The 22,426-nt window shown below is 56.7% G+C and overlaps 1 protein-coding gene, 1 long non-coding RNA gene and 1 other non-coding gene across 5 annotated transcripts; 1 reads left to right on the forward strand and 2 right to left on the reverse strand.

The window, feature by feature from the left end:
- Positions 1–1,433: 1,433 nt before the first annotated feature.
- On the reverse strand, positions 1,434–1,524 carry TRNAR-UCU (transfer RNA arginine (anticodon UCU)). Its single transcript is given in 2 exon segments — positions 1,434–1,469; positions 1,488–1,524. It is a non-coding gene; the product is annotated as a tRNA-Arg (tRNA).
- Positions 1,525–1,994: 470 nt separating this feature from the next.
- On the forward strand, positions 1,995–15,682 carry SLC27A4 (solute carrier family 27 member 4). 3 transcript variants are annotated; one of them, XM_057313784.1, is made up of 13 exons: positions 1,995–2,176; positions 3,467–3,633; positions 5,947–6,341; positions 7,578–7,736; positions 8,828–8,897; positions 9,003–9,094; positions 9,909–10,018; positions 10,325–10,534; positions 10,817–10,943; positions 11,590–11,727; positions 11,893–12,057; positions 12,152–12,298; positions 14,813–15,682. In XM_057313784.1, exons 2-13 carry the CDS (start codon positions 3,473–3,475, stop codon positions 14,968–14,970), a joined length of 1,932 nt encoding a protein of 643 aa, XP_057169767.1. In that variant the 5' UTR covers positions 1,995–2,176; positions 3,467–3,472; the 3' UTR covers positions 14,971–15,682. The 3 variants fall into 3 exon arrangements, with proteins under 3 accessions (XP_057169767.1, XP_057169766.1, XP_057169768.1); XM_057313783.1 differs by having other exon boundaries at positions 2,009–2,176; positions 2,398–3,633; XM_057313785.1 differs by lacking the exon at positions 11,590–11,727 and having other exon boundaries at positions 2,009–2,176.
- Positions 12,002–22,362, reverse strand: LOC113266468 (uncharacterized). The gene is made up of 3 exons (XR_006411191.2): positions 21,989–22,362; positions 14,184–14,316; positions 12,002–13,419 (listed from the first exon to the last, which is right to left on the reverse strand). It is a non-coding gene; the product is annotated as an uncharacterized LOC113266468 (long non-coding RNA).
- Between the last annotated feature and the right edge of the window lie 64 nt (positions 22,363–22,426).

Below are 22,426 nucleotides of genomic sequence, written 5' to 3' on the forward strand. Positions count from 1 at the left end.
AGGGGCTGGTCACCAGCGCCATCTTCCAAACTCTCCTTTGCCCACGTTGTATATGACCTCAGCAGACAATGTGATGATCATGTTTATACCCATGGATCCTGGCGTGGATCAAGTCAGAGCCTCCAGTTCACTCTCCCTGTCATTCATTCAACAAACATTTATCAAGCTAAGCCCTGTGGACATAATCAGAGATAATCTTCATGTCTAGATTTTGCCTGTGCTTTGTGGTCAGCGAGCTTGTAAACTATAATAATAAATAAAATATGTCAAACACTAACTCAGACTCTGTGAGGTTTGAACACTAGTAGTATGTCCACATTTTTATATATAAGAAATAGAAACTTTGAACTTTCAGCTGAGAAGCTGATCCCTATCCGTCGGACGCCGATGCAGAAGCCCATCACCACTGCACCACACTGCCTCTTGAATGTTATTGCAATGGGGGAGGTGGCACTTTAATTTACCTAGGTTCCCCAGAAGGATGCCCTCTATACTCTGGAAGAAATAAGTCCAAGTACTTCTCAGACCAAAATTTCATTTTTAATCCCTATAACTAGACCCTGAAAACTGCCCCTCCCCCTTTTAAGAACGTCTTCCTGGCCTAAGGAATTAGGGGATGTATTTAAAGGTAAGCAGTGGGGTGCCTGGGTGGCTCAGTCAGTTGAGCGACAGACTCTTGATTTCCGCTCAGGTCATGGATTTCGGGATTTGAGCTCAAGCGCCACGTTGTGCTCCAAGCTCAGGGCAGAGCGCTGGCTCGTCCCTCTCCCTTTGCTCCTCCCCTGCTCACGTGCAAATGAAGATTTTATTTGAGAGGGAGAGAATGAGAAAGAAAGAGAGAGAGCATGCGCATGAGAGAGGGGAGGGTCAGAGGGAGAAGCAGACTACCTGCTGAGCAGGGAGCCCAGGGTGGGAATAGATCCTGTGACTCCAGGATCATGACCTAAGCCGAAAGCAGTCGCTTAACCAACTGAACCACCCAAGTGCACCTAAATAAAATCTTTAAACAAATAAAATAAAAGGATAAGTGGCAATTGCAGATGCCCAACATGTTTGATTATCAAGTAACCAAGTTTTCAGAGGCCCAGAGCCACACGACTGGGAAGCTGGCCAATGACCCAGGACTTGGCAGGTGGCATGGCCAATCTGGTTGTAGGCTTCAAAGCTAGTTGATTTGCTGGAAGGTCCAGAGCGATCAGAGGCCAGTTAGGTACAGGTCTTCAGATCCGTGCCCTTTGTACCACCAGGTGCGCCCGACTGCTTACAGAACACCATGGATGGGAAAGGATGCCAAGGCAGTAATCCTGACTTCACGTTTATTGCTGTCCCAGATGCAGGGGTGCCAGCCTCAAGTCTGCAGATCTTCTGAACCATATGAAGGTACTGGAGGCCGTAAAATATCCACATGAAGTTAGGGAGGAGCTATCAAAATTCGACTCTGGTGGGACTCGAACCCACAACCTTTGAATCACCACACCAGGATCAGCTAGAAGTCCAATGCGCTATCCATTGCGCCACAGAGCCGGCTATTTAAACGCTCTCCAGCTCACCTCTCTGCCTATCCCACCCTTTTAGCTTTCTTCTAGGTGTGGCGTTGGCCTTTGTGGAACCCTGCCGGTCTCTGCGCGCAGACTCCGGATTCTCCGCCCACGCTGCGGGCGGGGGCGCTGCCCACCACGTGCGAACGCCAGTGGCTTGCCGGCTCTCCGCCCAGACCCAGCCTGCCGGTCTCCTTCCCTCCCCGGGGTGTCTGCGGCGGGGCGGGGCTGCGCGGCACGGACTACAACTCCCAGCGTACCGCGCGGGGCGCCGCCCGGGGCCGTCGCGCGCGCAGGGCGGGCTGGGCCGGGCGGCGTCGGGCGCGTTGGGGCTGCGCGGCGCCGAGGTCTCTGCAGCTCTCCGGCCGCGGGGAAGGCGCGGGAGGCGGTGCTGCGGCCCGGCGCAGCCGGTTTGGGTTGCAGGAGGCGGGCGGGGGAGGAGCGCCGCGGGCGGGCGGGGCCGGGCTGCGGGCGGGGCTGGCCGGGCGGCGGGGCCATGCAGGGCGCAGAGCCGGTGGAGCTCTGCTGAGACCCGGCTCTGCGCGCCCAGGGGCTGCTGATGCCCCTCGCGCTCCCCACTACGCTGCCGCAGCCAGGCCGCATCTGGACGGGGCGCCGCGCGGCGGGGCCGACACCGGGTGAGCATAGGCCAGGCCAGTGGGTCCCGGGCGGGGAATGTGCCTGGCTAAGTCGGGGCGGTGGTGGGGCCGGCTGGGGTGAGGGGGGCGCCCTGCTGCTCTGTCTCCTTGCCGGGCGCTCTGCTGCCCTGGCTGCTTAGGGGCGAGGGCGGTTCGCTGAAACCTGGGACGGGGGCCCGAGGGATGTCGGCATCCCCTTCCCTTCTCGTCCCATCCCCCAGGCTTCCGGGACGGGTTCCTGTTCTCCGGGAGCCCAGAGGTCTGAGGACCTTTGATACCTTGGCATTGGCTACGGGAGCGCTGGTTTGGTCCCCCTCCCGACTTTTGCTTTTCGTGTGGAGAAGGGGGAGATGATCTGTAAGAGCTTTCTGTGGTCCAGACCGTGTCTTCATCCTGGCTTGGAGACTGTCAGGCTACATCACAGCCATGACCTTCAGCTCCTCCCCAGGAATAGGAGAACCCTGAAAGAAAACTGAGTCCCATCTTGCTGCTTCTTGAGCAAGTCCCTAAAGAGACAAGAGAAAAGACCGAGAGTCCTAATCTCAGTCCAGTCAGCTGTTCCTCTTCCTCTATAGCCCAATCCCCAAAGATTCATCTGAGTGGCTTGCCGAGTGTGTTTGTAGGGAGTGACTTCAGGGCCCTCCTGCGCTCCCTCAAACACCTTTCCTTTCTAGGCGGTCACCTCTCAGGCACCTCCAGGCTCTGTCGCCCTCTGTGGGCCATCAAAGAGATGGCACTGTCCGAGTTTGTGGGCTGGGTGGGAGCCAGGCCCCTTCCCAGGAAGCTGCCCTTGGGTGTTGTGCCTTGGCCTGGTCATCCAAAAACCCAGGGAGGTTCTTTGGATGAGGAGTCAAGCCAGAGACACTTAAGTTAATACCCCCCTCCAAGCCATTCTGGTTAGAGATCCTGGATGTCAGGAGAGTGGACTCTCCTGTTTTGGCTGGAAGGGCTCCTGAGAGCAATTCTCACTACTCCCATAACACAGAGCGGGAGACTAAGGCCTAAAGTAGGAAAGGAACTAATTTACCCAAGGTCACGGGGAGAGTTGTAGGAGGAGATGGGACTAAGGGGCTAGAACTCAGCCTCTGCCTCTTAGCCGTGGCACTTCTCAAGTCCCATGCCTCTCACCTTTCCCTTCCAAGACAGCCCTGGAAAGGGACCCCATCCTCAGCTACCTACTTAGTATGACTAAGCCTCACTACAGGTTGACCCTTACGATCATAGTGGCTGCCTGGGCCAGGAGGTGGGGGACATAGACATTTGGCTCCACTGACTGCTCTGTGCCCACAGGCCACAATGCTGCTTGGGGCGTCTCTGGTGGGGCTGCTGCTGTTCTCCAAGCTGGTGCTGAAACTGCCTTGGACCCAAGTGGGGTTCTCCCTGCTGTTCCTCTACCTGGGGTCTGGAGGCTGGCGCTTTGTCCGAATCTTCGTCAAGACCATAAGGCGTGATATCTTGTGAGTAATCTGGTCCAGTTCATCCAGCCCTGGAGTCTCCTATAACACAATGGGCTCCTCATTCCCCAAATCTCTCCGTACCAGGCTTCTACGAGCACAGGGCCCCTGGCCCCAGAGGGGCAGTCTCTGCTTTATCCCCTTTCCCTGGCAGGAGTATCTAGTATCTCCATCTCCAAGGTGAAAGTCTTCTCCTAGGAGATCTCCCTGACTTGGTGCCGGCTAGCCTAGGGCAGACTTAGGGGCCCAGGACATACACTGAACATCAGGTGTGTCAAGAAGACATCTGCAAAGGCTCCTGAGGCTAAGCGGTAGCTTGTAAGAGAATGAAGAGGAACCCTGTGGGAAGGGCCCTGTCCATAAGCTTGAGAAGGCACAGAGTTCAGAGCAGGGCTCCAAATTGGATATCTGGGGAAACCAGCTCCCCAAAGAAAGTCAGGTACAGTCCACAGGGCTCTCCTGTACCAGAAACACCTGCTGCTACCAGCTCTGTGCCAGGCATCAGGCTGGCTCTGGGGCCCAGGGAGAAAGAAGGCCGACCTAGTCCTGGGCCCAGCTCATACTGGTCAGGGAGATAAAAAGGAGATACCGTAGGGGCGCCTGGGTAGCGCAGTCGTTAAGCGTCTGCCTTTGGCTCAGGCGTGGTCCTGGCGTTATGGGATCGGGCCCCACATCAGGCTCCTCCACTGGGAGCCTGCTTCTTCCTCTCCCACTCCCCTGCTTGTGTTCCCTCTCTCGCTGGCTGTCTCTATCTCTGTCAAATAAATAAATAAAATCTTTAAAAAAAAAAAAAAAAAAAGGAGATACCGTAAATCCCTAAACTAACCATACCATGCGGGCAGAGACCCTGGCAGCCTTGGTCATAGTGGTGTCCCAGTGCTCAGCACAGTGACCCACACTCAGAACAGGCAGCTCAGCACCTGTCATCTGAATTGACTGTAAAAGGAGGTACTGAGTGGCCACTGCAGGAAGGGTGGTCGCAGAGAGCTGTGGCAGTGTGGGGCAGGGAGAGGTGGCTTCAGGCCAGGGCCCTGCGGAATCAGAGAAGGCCGCCTGGAAGACAAAAAGCTGTAGTTGAGAGGCACCTCCAGGTGATGGAGCAGGGGATTCCAGCCAGAGGGCGCAGCATGTGAATAAGCATAGAAGTCAGGGAGTTAGGAGCTTTCGAAGGTCAGAGGTGGTAGGGACAGGGCAGGAAAGGGGCATATTGCCAAGTGATTTATTTTTTAATTTTATTTTGATTTAAATCTAATTAATATGTTGTGTATTACTTGTTTCAGGTACAGATCTGTGATTCATCGGTCTTATATAATACCCAGTGCTCATTATAACACATATCCTCCCCAACGTCCATCACCCAGTTACCCCATCTCATCATCCCCCTCCCCTCCAGCAACGCTTAGTTTGTTTCCTAAGATTAAGAGTCTCTTATGGTTTGTCTTCCACTCTGATTTCATCTTGTTTCATTTTTTTCCTCTCTTCCCTTATGATCCTCTGCCTTGTTTCTCAAATTCCACATATCAGTGAGATCATATGATAATTGTCTTTCTTTGATTGACTTATTTTGCTTAGCGTAATACCCTCTAGTTCCATCCATGTCATTGCAAATGGCAAGATTTCTTTTTTTGATGGCCGCGTAATACTCCATTGTATATATACACCACATTCTTCTTTATCCATTCATCTGTTGATGGACATCTGGGCTCTTTTCATGGTTTTTGCCAAGCGATTCTACATTTAGTGAAGCTCTGGGCCTGATACTGAGTGGGGCCCAGTGGGCAAGGTGGTGAACAGGATGGAGCCTTACCCTTGGTGGGCTCACCAGGAGGGAGACTGAACAAATCTCAAACTTACCCTTTATTTACTGTGGCGGGGGTCTGGAGAGGTGCAGTATAGGGCTAATGGGAGGTCCCAAATGAGTTGGGACTTCGACTTGGGCCCTGGAGTCCAGGAAGGCTCTGACAGAGCAGCAGACTCAGAGCAGAGCTTCCAGAGTCATAGGTGTTGAATTCTGGAGCCAGAGAGGACCAGGGTCCGGATCTCAGCTTGTGAAGCCCAGGCGAGCCGTGGTCCTGCGGAGCCTCATTTCCTCATCTGTACTGGGGAGGGAGTAATCCCCGGGTGCCTGGTGTTACTGTGTGGCATCGGTGGGCTGGTGCCTGTAATGGTGCCTGGCACACAGGTGCTGGGAAAGGGGAGTGTTGCAAGTGATGGGGCTCAGCCTCAGGCCTGTGGGACAACAACCTGGGCCAGGGTATCGGCCACCCCCCCGCCCCAGCCCCAGCAGTCACGGCTCCCTTGCTTGCTCCCACCTAGCGGCGGCATGGTACTCCTGAGGGTGAAGGCAAAGGTCCGGCGGTACCTGCGGGAGCAGCGGACAGTGCCCATTTTGTTCGCCTCTACGGTACAGCGCCACCCCGACAAGACAGCCTTGATCTTTGAGGGCACAGACACCCACTGGACCTTCCGCCAGCTGGATGATTACTCCAGCAGCGTGGCCAACTTCCTGCAGGCTCGGGGCCTGGCCTCAGGGGATGTGGCCGCTCTCTTCATGGAGAACCGCAATGAGTTCGTGGGCCTGTGGCTGGGCATGGCCAAGCTGGGCGTGGAGGCGGCCCTCATCAACACCAACCTCCGGCGGGACGCCCTGCGCCACTGCCTGACCACCTCCCGGGCCCGGGTCCTCGTCTTTGGCAGTGAGATGGCCCCAGGTGAGCCCCCGGGGCGGGGGGTCAGGCGAGGAGGCCCACAGGGTCTTGCACAGAGCACAGCCCCCCTCCAGGCCTGGGGGAGGCTGCGTGGCTCAGAGGTGAAGGCCATGAACCCTGGTGTCAGACAGCCTGGGCTCTGCCACTGGTAAGCTGGAGATCCTGAGTAAGAGACTGGAAATAGTCTGTGACTCAGTTTCTTCACTGTAGTACTTAACCACGTATCATTTTCAAGAAGATACTTCGCCTGAAGCGCTAACAAAGTGGCTGATGCCAGGTGAGCCTGCAGATAGAATGGTAGCCATTCTGGGTGACTAATTAGGCCTCATTTGCCTCATCTATAAAATGAGAACAAGAATGTATTCTCTGCTCTCCTGCAGAGCTTATGTTTTATTTGCTGCCACGTTGAGCGCTGACCGAGTACGGAGCTTGGTGCTTTACAAAAGCACCTCTAATCTTCATAAAGTCTGGTGAGGCAGGGATGGCCGTCTTGGCTTTACAGATGAGGAGACAGACATTCAGAGTGGTGTGAGGAGCTCACTTAAGGTCACACCGAAGCAGGATTTCATCCTGGGCTTGACTGCTGTGGTGTGGGATGATGGCAGGGAAGGTTACTGACGCGCAGAGAGGGGGAGAGGAAGGGTGCCGCAGGGAGAGGGGGGAGGGTTGGACAAATCCAGAGGGAGGCAGAAGTGGAGCCGAGGGGGCCAGGACTGGCCTGGCCTGTGCCCCAGCACAGGTGATTATCTGGACGGCTGTGGTGCACGGGGCAGCCTGAGGGAAGGTTCCCACTTTCTGAAGAGGTTGGGGGCTGCTGACCTCTGACCCTCCACACCTCTCTTCTGACCGGGCCCCACGGTCAAGCATGGTACAGTGTGTAAGGGCGCAGACCTTGACACATGGTAGAGCTGGCTTGGAGTCCCAGCTCCAGCACATTCTAGCTGGGAGCAGACCCTCCCATTCTTGGGGCCTCGTCTTCTCATCTAGGGGCTGCAGCTGGTGCCTACCTCCTGGGCTGTGTGAGCGAGAGGGCACACGTAAGGAGCCCGCTGTGTAGGTAGCCAGCAGCTGGGGAGTTCTTGCTCCTATCAGTGTCTTATCATGAGGACCCAGGTGCTTCACCCATCTTCCCTGAACACAGCCAGTGTCCCCTGACAACACGCCAGCCCTGACACGAGCAGAGGTCCTGGGACGTGAGGTTCCCGGCCTGCCTGCTGATCTGCCCTGTCTCCCCTGCAGCCATCTTTGAAATCCAAGCCAGCCTGGATCCCTCGCTCAGCCTCTTCTGCTCCGGCCCCTGGGAGCCCAGCACAGTGCCCGCCGGCACGGAGCACCTAGACCCCCTGCTGGAAGATGCCCCCACGCACCTGCCCAGTCGCCCTAACAAGGGCTTCACAGGTGGGCCTCCCACCCCGCAGAGGGTTTCTCAGATGGCCCCAGGGCCAGAGGCCTGAGTTCTTCTGCAAACCTGCTGTGTGGCCTGGAGTGAGTCCTGTCACCTCTCTTTTTCCATCCGGGAAGATGAGGACAGTGACCTTGGGTCACTCTGGAGGCTAAACAGATAATGTGTGTGAAGATGCTAGGCACGGTGCCAAGTACACAGGAGCTCACCAGACCGGATGCTTTGACTTGTTTCTTCGTTGCTGCCCATCACTTGCAGCAGGATCGTGTAGAGCCCAGGAAACCGCTGGGTCTGAATTTCGACTGGGGTTGGGCCAGGGGCTAGACCCTCTAAATATTCACCCAGCACCTGTTCAGTGCCAGCCCCTGTCAGCCTGGGATCCTCTCCCTGCACTGGGCTGCCCTGCCGCCCTGTCCCCTCCTCCAGGCAGCCTTTCGACCCTGCAGCCTCTCCTGTACTCCACCCTGCCCTGTTTGCTGCACTGCCCAGAGGGCCAGAGCTGGCGCTGAGTTCATGCCTCAGCCCCACCACTTCCCTTGTGTCCCTGAGCTCCGGAGCTGCCCTTTCTCTGAACCTCGGTTCCCGCAGCCATAACAGTGGGGCTGGTAACGGAATCGATTTTATGGAGCAGCTTTGGGGTTTGAAAAAGATACAGTGGAAAGCTGGGGTGTGACAGGAAGTGCTCAGGAACTGGTCTTTGTTGGCATCGTGGTCATTTTATCTGTGTCACGGGTGAATTTGTCTCCCTGGTACTTTTGTAAGCGACCCGAGGGCACGGTCTCTGCCTGGATGAGCCTGGTGTCTTCATGCCCAGCCCAGGGCTGGCATCAGCAGGCATCCAGAGGGCGTGAGGTGATTGACACATGACATGCAGTCATCCCACGGGGTTCCTGGCCTCCTAGAACCTCCCACCGGGAAGTGGGGGGGGGGGGGCTGAGCCTCTGCAGAAACCAACGTGACAGTCCCCTATCTGGGCCACAGGGTGGGGTAAAGATACGATCTGCGGTGCAGAAGCGCCCTGCAGCCAGTGTCTCCCCAGCCCTGTGCGGTCTCTCTTCACAGCCACTTATGTGTCTGTTTGCTTCAGATAAGCTCTTCTACATCTACACATCCGGCACCACGGGCCTGCCCAAAGCCGCCATTGTGGTGCACAGCAGGTAAGGGGCATGGGCCGGGGGGCGGGGCTTGCTGGGGGCGGGGCCCGGGAGCCCCTCCTCCTGCCTCCCAAGTTGCCTGCGAAGCGCCCTGTCTGTGCCCCCCAGGTACTACCGCATGGCCGCGCTGGTGTACTACGGATTCCGGATGCGGCCCGACGACATTGTCTACGACTGCCTGCCCCTCTACCACTCCGCAGGTGACATGGGGCCCGCCCTCTCAGCCTCCCATGCCCCGGGGCCCCAGGAACCCCACCCCTCTTGGCAGGCAGTATCTCGTGGGTAGAAACACATGAGCTTTGGAGTCAGATCTGGGTTCAGAGCAGACCTGGCCATTGACTGGACCTCTGAAGGAAGACGGCCACACCAGCGTCAACAATGTGTGTGGCCGTGTCCCGCAGGGCGCCAGGGCTAGTCTGGCCCTGCACTTGTTTCCACAGGTGGGCACAGCCTTGCTGCTTGGAAAGGGAAGCACAGAGATGGAATAATTAGAGTTCCTGCCCGCAAGGTGCTTAGAGTTAGGTGTGGATTTAGGGCAGGAGGAAGGATGGGAACTCACGTGACTTTAATACAAGAAATGGCACAGTGAGTATGGAGACAGGCAGGGAGCAGGAGCTCAGCTCAAGAGAAGAGTCCAGTGATGGTCAGAAAGGCTTCCTGAAAGAGGTGCTCCCAAGTCAGGCGGGTGTGAGGCACCGAAGCCGGGAGAGCTAGCTTGGTCCCCCTCTGGCTGAATGGCAGCATTGCAGGTACAGGAGCAGGAGGTTGGGGCCCCGCTCCAGGGACCCCAGGGACAGTCCGAGGAGCATGCACTTGATCACACACTGGGGAGGCACTGGGGAGCTGCGGAAAGTGTTTGATGAGGGAAAGGTGTGATTAGTTAGTGTTGGAGGGACAGGACAGGAAGGAGGGACTGGGGAAAGGCCTTTGAGGAGATGGGCTGGGCCAGGGGAGGCTCTGGAAGGAGGGGTTTCCTGGCTCCCTGACCTCTACGGGCCACCCCTCTGCCTTTAGGAAACATCGTGGGAGTGGGGCAGTGCCTACTGCATGGCATGACAGTGGTAATCCGGAAGAAGTTCTCCGCCTCCCGGTTCTGGGATGACTGTATCAAGTACAACTGCACGGTGAGTGAGCAGGGCAAGGGATGCACGTCCCTGTGCTCTCCTGACCCATCGGCCCCATTCGGGGACATCTGCCTCACAGCTGAGGCCGATCGTTCACTGGGGGCAACATTTCCATTGTTCCGATGGGGAGACTAAGGCCCAGGGCCCGTGCGATTGGGAGGTGAAGTGAGAGCAGCCGTGGGCCAGCCTCACACTGAGGGCAACATTTCCATTGTTCCGATGGGGAGACTAAGGCCCAGGGCCCGTGCGATTGGGAGGTGAAGTGAGAGCAGCCGTGGGCCAGCCTCACACCAGGTCTGCCCCCAGATTGTGCAGTACATCGGCGAGCTGTGCCGCTACCTCCTGAACCAGCCGCCCCGGGAGGCGGAACACCAGCACCGGGTGCGCATGGCGCTCGGCAACGGCCTCCGCCAGTCCATCTGGACCGACTTTTCTAGCCGTTTCCACATCCCCCAGGTGGCCGAGTTCTATGGGGCCACTGAATGTAACTGCAGTTTGGGCAACTTCGACAGCCAGGTGGGCAGTGGGGCGGTGGATGGGGGCGGGGTGCAGCACGGAGTGTGGGTGCCGGTGCCCCCACTGCCTGGCCGGGGGGCATGCAGCATGGAGTGTGGGTGCTGGAGCCCCCACTGTCTGGTCGGGGGGTGCAGCACAGAGTGTGGGTGCCGGAGCCCCCACTGTCTGGTCGGGGTGGGTGTGCGGCTCAGAGTGTGGTCCTGGGGCAGTGCAGATGTGGGAGTGTGGGCACCAGGCCTCCCAACGCTGTCCAGTCTCAGGCCCAAGTCTTGGCCTTTGCAGGTGGGGGCCTGTGGCTTCAACAGCCGCATCCTGTCCTTTGTGTACCCCATCCGGCTGGTACGAGTCAACGAGGACACCATGGAACTGATCCGGGGGCCCAATGGCGTCTGCCTTCCCTGCCAGCCAGGTCTGCCCCAGGATTGGAAGTGGGGTCAGAGCGGGAGAGGTTGACCCGGGAGGGGGATGGCACTGGGCTGGGTGAGTGGGGAGCCCTCTGACTAGTGGCCGTCACTCAGCTCTTCTCTTAGGGCCACAAGTCATTTATTTTTTTGTCCATCTGTCCTTCCATTCCTCATCCCATCTACCCATCGGTCCATTGATTCACTGTTGTGTGGAGGACCCCCGGGTCAATCCTGGCTCAGCCCCTTCGCTTCGTGCCCGAGTCCCCTCATCTGCACGTGAGGCTGATGGCAGCACCACTGCCTGGGGTTGCCCTGGGCATCATGCGTGCTAAGGAACGTACAGCTCTTTGAGCAGAGCCAGGGGCCCAAGGAGTGCTGGCTCTGGTCAGACTGTGCACATAGAGCTTGGCCACCCTTTCGTGTCCTTCATCTTTCCATCTGCTCCGTGACCAGACGTCACTGAGTGCTCTGTGAATCAGACCTGCCAGGAGAAGCTTCCCTGCCCTCGGGGCTCCTGCCCCAGAGCGGGATAGTGTTTCTGTGGGAAGCAGTGTGACCAGAAGTCAGATCAAGATGCGGGGCGCATTTGGGAGCGGGGTACGGGTAGAGGAGGCCCCCAGAGGAGAGCTGCCCTGCCTTCCCTGCCCCCAGGTGAGCCGGGCCAGCTAGTGGGCCGCATCATCCAGCAGGACCCCCTGCGCCGCTTCGACGGCTACCTGAACCAGGGTGCCAGCAATAAGAAGATCGCCAAGGACGTCTTCCAAAAGGGGGACCAGGCCTACCTCACCGGTGGGTGGGCACCAGCCCCTTTGGGGGGCAGGGTGGAGAGGAATGAAGGGGCCCTCCCCCACCTTCAGAGAAGACGGCCCCAGTCCCAGCCCTCCCTGTCAGGCAGATCCTGGGGTCCCCCACAGCCGGCCAGCCCAAGCCCTGCCTCATACTGTGCCCCCACAGGCGATGTGCTGGTGATGGACGAGCTGGGCTACCTATACTTCCGAGACCGCACGGGAGACACGTTCCGCTGGAAAGGGGAGAACGTGTCCACCACCGAGGTGGAGGGCACGCTCAGCCGCCTGCTGGACATGGCCGACGTGGCAGTGTATGGTGTCGAGGTGCCAGGTATCTGCGGGGCGGTGGGAGGTGCCAGGCATGTGTGGGGAGGCACCACCAGGGGGCACCACCAGCTCCTCACCGTCCATGCTGCCACCCCCAGGAACCGAGGGCCGGGCTGGAATGGCCGCAGTGGCCAACCCTGCCGGCAGCTGTGACCTGGAGCGCTTCGCACAGCTCCTGGAGAAGGAGCTGCCGCTGTACGCCCGCCCCATCTTCCTGCGCTTCCTGCCTGAGCTGCACAAAACAGGTATGCCCCCTCCCCTGCTCCAGCTCCCGGGTTCCAGGCCTGTGGCCCTTCTTGGCTCCTTTTGGAGAGATCTGTGGGCTGTCATTTGCCCTTTAGCCAAAGCTTTGCTGTGTCATTGGTAAACAGACCTCCCTGTGTATAAGTGAGTGGACCAAGCCCTCAGAGAGAGAAGGTTCACACATCCATGAGCGGAATGCACGTTTACTGAGTACCTACTGTGTGCCTGCCAGGCTCTGTGCTAGGCCTTGGGGAGTGAGGTAACAAATTCTGATGGCACCTCTGCTGTCTTGGGGAAGCAGCACAGGACAAGGAATTCCAAGGGCAAAGAACAGAATACAGATCGAACTGACAGAAAAGCAAATGAAGGGGGGTGAGGTGCCTGGGATGCTCCCCGGAGGAAGTGACCTTGGAGCTGAGACCTGAATGAGAGGGTAGGCTTTATGGGGTGGGAGGCATTCCAGGCTGGTCCCTAAGACCAGAGGGCACTTGGGCAGGAGAGGAAGTAAAGGAGGTCCCTGAAGCCAGAGCCAAGGGGAGCTGTGGGCAGCGGTGTCGGGTGGGGCAGAGAGGCCAGTGGAGATCAGAAGACTCTGGGCTGGGGAGGGCCTGGACTATGTCAGGGCAGCAGGAAGCCATTGAAGTGTTTGAGTAGTGCAGTAACCTGGGTCAGGTCCGTGTGCCACGCGGCCCTCTGGCTGCTGTGTGGAGCGTGGGAGAGGGCTGCAGGCAGCCCCGGGGGAGCAGGGAGACTAGCGAGGGGCTGATACTGTCGTCCAGGGGAGAGGTGAGTGGTGGGTCCACAGTCACATAGCAGGACAGGGTCAGCCTTCTGTCTGTTGAACCACTGACAGGTCCCCTGATGGGCAGGAAGTCAGTCCTTGCTGCCCTGTCCTGATTCCTCCCACCTCAGCCTCTCACCAGCTGCTCAGCCTCGGGCCACCTCCCTCGTGCACATCATGTGAGCCCCTGCCTTGCTGGAAGGCCTTCCCTGACCCATGTGGCCCCTGCCGGGTGGTAGGCTCCCAGGAGCACCTGAAGCAGTGCCGAGGGTCAAATGGGACTGGTGCTGGGCTCGTGATCGAGGCTGGGAGCTCCTGAGGTTTGGGTGACAGCCGACTTCTCTGTGCAGGAGAGAGGCAGGAGAGAGATCTCAGGTTTCAGGCTTTGCTGCAGAACAAACATCCCTAAACTTACTTTTTAGGGCTGAAAACGGCGATTTTTTTGCTCTCAATTGTGGGTCAGCAATTTGGGGTGAAGTTCAGCTGAGTGGTTCTTCCATCAGCCCTACCTGGCGTGGAAGAGCTGCCATCACTCGTGACTCAGCGGGGGCTGCAGGGGCTGGGATGTCCTTACTTGCCTGTCTGGCTCCCAGCGGGTTGCTTCTGCAGCCCCGGCCAGCAGAGCTGTCCGCAGTGACAACAATGCCCCGTGTGCACGCTGACCGACACCGCGGCCACTAGCCCCGTGTAGCTGCTGAGCACTCGAACGGGGGCCAGTGTGACTGAGGAATGGAATTTTTCCTTTTCTTCCATTTTAATTAAATGTATAGAGCCCCCTATGGCCAGTGGCTATCCTATTGGATAGGGCCAGTCCAGGGGGCGCCCCTGGGCTGTCTCACCTCTGCTGTGTGTGCCTTCTCCCCCTTCAGAGACTACACCAGTGTCAGGCACCCCCTCCTGGATTGGAAGCTACAGGGCCTCTCGAGGCCTGGACTCCCCAAACTCTCATGTTCTGTGCGTCAAAGCAAGTCACAAAGCCAGTTCGGATTCAGGTGGGGGGTGAGAAAGACTCCAGCTCTCGCTGGGAGAAGTGGCCAAGCCACCAGGCAGCAGGGTGTGCATCCAGGGAAGGAAGGAACCTGGCCATTTCTGGCAATCTGTCATACCTGGCTTCAAATCCCAGCTCCAGCCCTTATGAGCTGTGTGGCGTTGGCCCGGGGGTGTGCCTCACCACGCCAGTCTTCTGTCCAGTGGACTGATGCCAGTGACTGAGCCGTGTGCAATTTCTGTGACCTACAACTGAGAAAACATTACTGCTGTTGAAACTATTTCAGAGATGTTAAAAACTGAAAACTCATGCCTTGTAGAATCCATAGAATCCGGCAGAGCACCTGCCTCTGGGTTTCTGTGCAGGTGAGATGAGCTCCTGCCTGTGCCTGGGAGGTGCTGGAAGCACAGAAGCCCGGGCTCTGGCCCTCCCTCTGCTGTCACTCAGGGCGTATGGCCTTAGATGGAGAGTTTCCCCTCTTTGGTTCTCAGTTTCCCCAGCTGCAAGCAGAAGGCAGGCAGCACGGCCCCCCACCGCGGCGCCAGGGCCGCTCTGAGCAGCGCTGCGAATGTAATTAGCTGGAGCTGCCTTGCAAAGTGTACAGGGCTGTGCCCTGCTGTGCTCCGTGCCCTGTGCCTGTGTTCTCGCCAGCCCTCTGCCTCGGCCCCTCTTCAGCTTTGGTGGGCGACTTCTCGAGGCTCAGGCCCTTGCCCTGCACCCTGTGACCCATCTTCCCTGCTCCCTCAGGGACCTTCAAGTTACAGAAGACAGAGCTTCGGAAGGAAGGCTTTGACCTAGCAGTTGTGAAAGACCCGCTGTTCTACCTGGATGCCCGGAAGGGCCGCTACGTCCCGCTGGACCAAGAGGCCTACACCCGCATCCAGGCAGGCGAGGAGAAGCTGTGATTTGCCCCGAGTCCCTCTAAGGGCCAGTGGGTGCTGGATCCAGAGCCCCAGCTCCCACCCCAGAGGGGTCGTGGGCAATGCCAGACCAAAGCAAGCAGGGCCCGGCACCTCCCCCCTGAGGTGCTGACCCCCTCCCCCTCAAAACTGCCCAGTGACTCACTGCCGCTTCCCCCTGCCCCCAAGAGGCTTTCTGTGAAAGCCTCAAGTCCATGTTCTGTCTTCGAGGCCATGTGGGGCCTCTGGGCCCGAGGCTGAGACGGACCGGGCCCCTTAGGATGATGTCGCAGGGCAGGGGCAGGTGGAGGGTCGCCAAGCACTCCCCAGAGAGCAGGGAGCTTGTAAATGGGACCAGGGCAGAAGCCGCCAGACTCAGGAAGCCGGCGGAGTGGGCAGGGGCTGCAGTGGTGGTTGATCAGGTGGCCAGAGAGGAAGATCCGGGCCCAGGAACTGTTCCAGTGTCACTCAGCACTGCCTGCACCTCCAGGGGGATAGGAGGAGGACCCCGACCTGCAGCAGGACTACCTGGACTGTGCCCCCCCCCCCCATCCTCCTCTCCTGGGTGGCAGCTTGGCTGCCCCTCAGGCGGGACCTTTCTCCTTGTAGGTCTGTCCACATCACTTTCTCCATTGAAGTCCTGGGCTGGCTATGAGAGGAGGAGGGGTGGGGGTGGGGGTCGTTCAGTGGCCAATAAACTGCCTTGACTCCCCCCCTAGCCTGTGTGTATGCCACCTGAGCTCATTGCACCCACTCAGGCCCCACCTCCTGCCCCTCCGGCCCATTCACTCACTCGGGCTTAGGCATATAGCAGGTAAGATGCCTCGATGAGTTGGCAAGGTATTTAATAGCATGAGCTTAAAAGTCCGAACTAGCTGTGTCACTTTTGAGTTTGTGGTCTGGGGCAAATGACTCAGTGTCCTCATCTGTGAAAGGGGCATAATCAGGAGGATTCAGAGAGCACAGGGACCCATTTTGAGGAAAGGGCTATTCAGAGCCTTTGAGGGAGAAAACCCTAACCCAGGGCCTGATCGCATCTCCAGACCTTTGCTCGTGCATTTCCCTAGGGGTCTGGGGGCTGTGTGAGCCAGAGCCAGGCTGCCTGACCAGTTCTGGCAGAGTCCAGGAAAGCTTCCCAGAGTGATGTTCCCAGGGCCACAGCACAAGCCTCGCCAGTGGAGAGGCAGCTGTCTCCAAGGCGCCATCGCTGGAGTCACACCCAGGCTGGAAACGCATGGCCCTTTGGGAAAGGGGCCCAACCCAGCCCAGCCCGGTGGGTCATGTGTGCCTCTGGGCCTTATCTTCACTATTGAAGCTTCACCACTTGCTGACAGGTCACACAGCAGTAGGGAGGTGGGGGGGCTGGAATGCAAACCCAAGCCCCTGTTGCTTCCTGCTGCCCCACCCGCCTCCTGGTGCAGAAGGCCAGGGGAAAGCCAAGAGCTTCCATTCCGCCCATGACTGTGGAGCCAACTGTGAGCCCCGCCCTGGGCCTGCCGCTCTGATGGCCAGGGTGGAGGGGGGCCAGGATGAGATCCAGGATGCCTCCTAGGGGAGTGACTTTGAAATATATAAGAATCTGATGCTGCTCCTGGGGGAAAGTGGGGTGCAGAGCTGGAGCTGGGCCCTTGGAGAGAGGTGCTGAGGGGGGTTTGGGGGGGAAGGTGACAGTCATGGCTGCAGTGCCCCAGTGTGGCCAGCAGAGGGCATGCAGAGCTTGGAGAATCTCATCTTGGTCCTCAGCGCTCAGCCTCCAAAAGTGGGAAGGAGGGTCTGTGAGTCCCACGTCTCCGTTCCTTCCTTGAGGTCACCTGGAGGGTTGGTGAAAAGCTCCAGCTTGAACAGGCCTGTGCTCAAGGCCATTTGCCAGGCTAAGCCTCAGTTTCTCCTGTAAATGATCTAGGATAGTTGTGACCATGCGTTGTGCTTGGAGATCTCTTAACATGCGGTCTGGTGCTGATGTCTGCTTAGTACATAGCAGTTTCAAGATTAAAAAAAAAAAATTTATATTCAGATGTTAAGACCCCAGACTAGGCCTGAGCTGGCCACTTCTACACCACCCCCCACCCCCCTGAAGGGCCTTGGGAGCTCTCCCATCCGCCTCTGATCATCCTCAGCCACGGCTGTGTGAGTCACGCACAGGCAGATTTTTCAATATGTGCCTGTGAAATTAACGACAGCTGCTGCTCATTGGGCATTTCCTGACGTTTATATGGTGCTTCACGGTTTGTAAAGTACTGAGTAAGTTATCTGTGGAGCAAGAGTCTCAAGGCCCTCGCAGGATGGGACGGGGACGGGGGTGGGGGGGGTGGGGGCAGAGGTGGTGGGTGCATGGTGAGCAAGAGAGACCTGGGAGCTGACTGTCTGAGGACAGGGGAGAGGGAGCTGGCGAGTCAAGAAGCGGAGGGTGTGTGGTTAGCTGCACCTACTAATCCAGCGCCCTGGGGGGGGGGGCAGTCCTGTTTCCCGGTGAGAGAGGCTTTTCAAGGAAGAGTTAACCAAGAATCGGAGGGAGAAGGTGTCCCAGATAAGAGTAGCGGGAAAATGTAAAGGCCAGGAAGTCCGCGGGGAGCAGGGCTGATGACAGCAAGCAGGGAGGCTGCGGGGAGTGCAGGTCGGGGGTGGGGTAGAGCTGAAGCTAGATATGAAAAATGAGTCCTTTGTGGGCCCTTGGACTTGCCCGCTTCCAGAGACCAGGGGCTGTGCTAGGAGGGCCCTGCATCGGGTCAGACCCATTTCCTTAGACTTGCTAATGGCCGCCACGGCTGGAGCCCCTCCTCTGTGCCAGGCGCTTTGCAACGCGCTTTGTGTGCACTGGTTCATTAAATCCACACCACAAAGCAGCTACTATTTTCATCCCCATTCCACAGATGAGGAATCTGAGGCCCAGGGAGGCAAAGTCTCTCCCGAGACCACAGAGCCTGTGAATGGCAGCACTGGGATGCAAACCCCCTTCCCTAAGCCTCGGTATTCCCATCTGCAACGGTGCCAGGGAGAGGCTGGAAGGGAGCATGCCTCGAGCATCCCCGGAGGTCCTACCGCCCTCAGGACAGCCAAGTGGCCGACCAGGCCAGTGCTTGGCGTATCATTTTCAATCCCTGGGAAGAAGGTTAAATACCTCCGAGGGGCCCATTGAGGCGGTGGCAGCAAGGGAGGGGCTGACCAAGTGACTTTCAAAGGGGCCTGAATGCGTGGCCAGCCCCTCCCCCTGAGGAGGGGGGCCCTGCTTCCTCCCAGCCTAATGATATTCTGGGCTCAGCCCTCGTCTTTGGCGGCAGTTTAACCCGAGCCGGGGCGGATTTCTTTCTCACTGATCTCAGCTTGACACCCAATTAGCACAAGAATGGGAGGAGGAAGCCTGCGAGAGGCGCCTCCCAGCCTCCCGGGGCGCACGAGAGGAGCAGGCGGGAAGACAAAGGGCAGCGGGCAGGGGGGCACCCGCGCCCTCGCCTCCCCCCGCAGACCCTGCCATTGTCTCCCAAGTTGCTTCTGAGGGGCTGGAGCCCGACGCCCGGGTTGGCCAGATTGCTGGAGGAGACTAGGGATGGGGCCCAAGCCCCTCTTCTGCGTAGATCCCAGGGGAAGGCATTTGGGTGAGCCAGACCCAACAGGAGGCCGTCAGGGTCAGTGATGCTGAAGGCACGACAACCTGGGGCTGAGGCCTGACACTTAAGGGCCATGGGCAAACCACTGGTTCTGAGCCTCAATTTTCTCATTTGGCAAGTGGGGTAAGAGTAGTCCCTGTAAGCAATCAGACGGTGCACGTTTAGCACCTGGCAGGTGTAAGGTGGGCATTCAATAAACACTCTTTGAATGAATATGTTAAACTAATATTGTTACTAATAAGAGATTGAGTGGGGTAGGCTTGGGGTCAGGAGAGGGAAGGACTTTCTGAGACCCAGGCATCCACAGAATGCGCTGATTTTTTATTTTATTTTACCTTTTTATCAGAGAGAGAGCACGAGTGGGGGGCAGGGGGCAGAGGGAGAAGCAGACTCCCCACTGAGCAGGGACCACGGGGTTGATTCCAGGACTTCAGGATCACCTGAGCAGAAGGCAGACACTCAACCGAGCCACCCAGGCACCCCCAGAATGGGCTGATTTACCCAGAAGGGACTATGCAAGAAGATAGAGGAACCCATGTCTGTTGAGATGTGGGAAGATGCCTCCTTCCTAGGAGCCCTCTCCCTCTCTTTGGATTTGGGCTTAGGTGTGACTTCCGGGAAGCCTTCCCTGATCCCAGGGTTGGGTTAGGGGGCTCCTCCATCTCCCACAGGGCCCCATGTTCCCCCTTTATAACACTGATCACACCACGTGGTCCATTTTTACATCTGTGTCTTCTCCTAGAACAGCCCCAGAAGGGCAGGGACCTGTTGGTCTTGTTCACTGTCGTGTTCCCAGCACCAGCGCTGGGCCTGGTGCTTAATAGGTGCTCAGTGAATGGTTGTCAGATGGCTGAAGCCCTTCAAATGCTCCCTAGCTCTTGTGTTCCAGCCCCAGGAGAGGGCAGTTACCAGGGTGAGAGGATATTCAATCCAAAGACCTGAGCTAAGATCAGAGGCTCAAGGGCTCTGAACACCTTCTAGGAAGGCCCTTATCCTGCTGGCAAAGAGAAGCCAGTGAATGACTGAGCAGGGAGTGATATGTGTTCACTCACTCAATCATTCAGCAAGCACTTACCAAACCCCTACAATTACAAAGCTCCTTGCCACAAGCCAAGGATGCAAGATGAATCAGGCAAGATTTCTGCCCTGTATTAAGTGTCTGCCTTCGGCTCAGGGCGTGATCCCGGCGTTATGGGATCGAGCCCCACATCAGGCTCTTACACTGTGAGCCTGCTTCTTCCTCTCCCACTCCCCCTGCTTGTGTTCCCTCTCTCGCTGGCTGTCTCTATCTCTGTCAAATAAATAAATAAAATCTTAAAAAAAAAAAAAAAAAAAAGATTTCTGCCCTGTAGGAGCTGGGTCTAGTCGAAGAATCTTAGAATATTTTTGCTGAAAGGACCTTAGATCATTTGGTTCCCAACCTTCTTTACAGATTGGGGAAACAGTTCCAGAGAGGGAAAGTGACCAACCCGCATAGCATGGTACATGTGGGGCCTTTCCATTTGCTGCAGGATTCCTTTGTGCCCTTTGGACCAGGGCTGTGTCTCATTTGTCTTCACTTTGTCAGTGCCCTAGAACAGTGCCTAATACATTGAAATCGCTCAGGGCTCTCCATGGAGTCAAACTGTACAATGAAGCCAAGGCCAGAGTGAGGGAGGTGGGAGGCAGGCAGGCAGAGAAGCAGCAGGTACAGGTGCCAGGTGATGGTGGTGGTGGTGGAAGATTTGGGGGGTTGCAAAATCAGCTTAGATGGGAGATGAATCCAAATCGGTGACTATTTGAATATGGGAGAGAATTAAGAACAATGTCCAAAGTTTCTTGCTTAAATGTTTTAGTGGGTGGCAGTGGTATTCTTGAAATGGGGAACACAGAGGAGGGCCTATTTTAGGGAAAGAGGCACTGTGCCAAGAACTCATTTAGTCCTCGCTACAACCCTGTGAGTTAGGGGTTGTTGTTATCCCTATTTTACAGATGAGGAAACTGAGGCAGAAACATGTAAGCTAAGGGACTGACTTAAAGAAAACAGCTAGAAGTGGTGGGACCTGGATATAAAGCTGGCAGTTGAACTAGCTTTTTTTTTTTTTTAATTAAGATTTTACTTTTTTATTTTAGAGAGAGAGAGAATGAGCAGGAGGAGGGGCAGAGGGAGGAGGAGAGAGTTTCAAGCAGACTCCCTGCTGAGCACAGAGCCAACCCTGAGTTCAATCTCACAACCCTGAGATCACGGCCCAAGCCAAAGAATCAAGAGCCTAACCAACTGCACCACACAGGCGCCCTGAACACCAAGCTCTTAACCATTGTATCATTCCACCACTGACCATCAGACTACCCCACCGTATGCTACCAACGCTGAGTTCAATTCGGAAGTGTGGTTTAGACACCCTGGGACATCTACTTTCTCCCCTGGGCTTTTTTTTTTTATATATATATATTTTTAAGCTTTTATTTATTTACTTGACAGAGAGAACGCATGAGCAGGGGGAGCAGCAGGCAGAGGGAGGGAGAAGCAGACTCTCCGCGGAGCAGAGACCACCAATGTGGGGCTTGATCCCAGGACCCTGAGACCCTGACCCGAGCTGAAGGCAGACTCTATTTAACCAACTGAGCCACTCAGGCACCCCATCTCCCCGGGCTTTTGTTACAGGCTCCGTGATCTATCTTCTTCCTTGTTCCCCTTCAAACTATTCACACTGCAGAAGTTGGGATACTTTTACTTTTTTAGCTTAGTTTTTTAAAGATGTATTTATTTATTTGAGAGAGAGAGAGACCAAGCACGAGTGGGGGAAGGGCAAAGGGATAGGGAAAGAGAGACTCTCAAGCAGACACCTACTGAGCTCGGAGCCCTCAGGACCCTGAGATCATAACTTGAGCCAAAATCAAGTCGCAGGCTCAAGGGACTGAGCCACCCAGGCGCCCCAGGTAAGGATATTTTAAACCACAGTTCAAATGTGACTCCCTCCCCAAACCTTTCAAAGGCCTCCCACTGCTCTTAGAAAAGAGACTGAAATTCTTACCCGGCTCCCAAGGTATGATTTGGCCCCTGTCCCCTTCCTAGTCTCATCTCTTACCAGGCCCTCTGCTCCCCAACTTCCACCTTCCTCTCTTGGGGTGCTCCAGCATAGTCTCCCACCCAGAGCCTTTGCATCTTCTGTTCTCCTCATTGGAATGCTTCCAGAGGTTTCTCTCCCAGTCACATCCACCTACTTTACTCAGGCTTTAGAGCTCAGTTCAGGTCCAGCCCAGTCTGTTTTCCTTTTGGAGTTCCTGTAACTTCAGATCACTTTCGGTTTGAGATTTTATATTTATTAGTATGACTGGTTCGTTTATTTGATTACAGCCAGCTTCGCCCACTAGCCTGTGAGTGCGCTAAAGGCAGGAACCTTGCCCATCTGGTTCACCACTGCACCTATAGCACTCACCAAGATGCCTGATACTCCGAGGACGTGCAATAAATACCTGTTGAGTAAAACCCAAGTCGATAACCAAAGGGCCGGCTGGATAGCGACTCTATAGTTCAGGAGCGATTGCTGGGCTGGAAATAAAGATTCGCAGTCACTTACAATTCAAGTCAAGTCAAGGCGAATGGACGGGCTCACCCAAGCGGTGTGCTGACTTAAGAGAGATTTGTAACTTTTGCAAGATAAACAGTAACGTGGCTCACAGATACAGCGCAACGATGCCCGGGCTCCCGCCTCGCTGTGGCTCGCTCAAGCCGCTGCCCACCCTGCCCTCTGAGCCCAGTCCCTAAAAGGCAGAGGGAGAGCAAGTCGGGAGTCTCCAACTGCGCTGTGACCTCCCCCCCTCCGATCCGCCTTCCTCCAATAGCTGCGGAGGATGGCTCCCTGGGTTCCGCCTCT

This window comes from Ursus arctos, unplaced genomic scaffold (assembly GCF_023065955.2).
Source record: "Ursus arctos isolate Adak ecotype North America unplaced genomic scaffold, UrsArc2.0 scaffold_18, whole genome shotgun sequence".
Taxonomy (NCBI): domain Eukaryota; kingdom Metazoa; phylum Chordata; class Mammalia; order Carnivora; family Ursidae; genus Ursus; species Ursus arctos.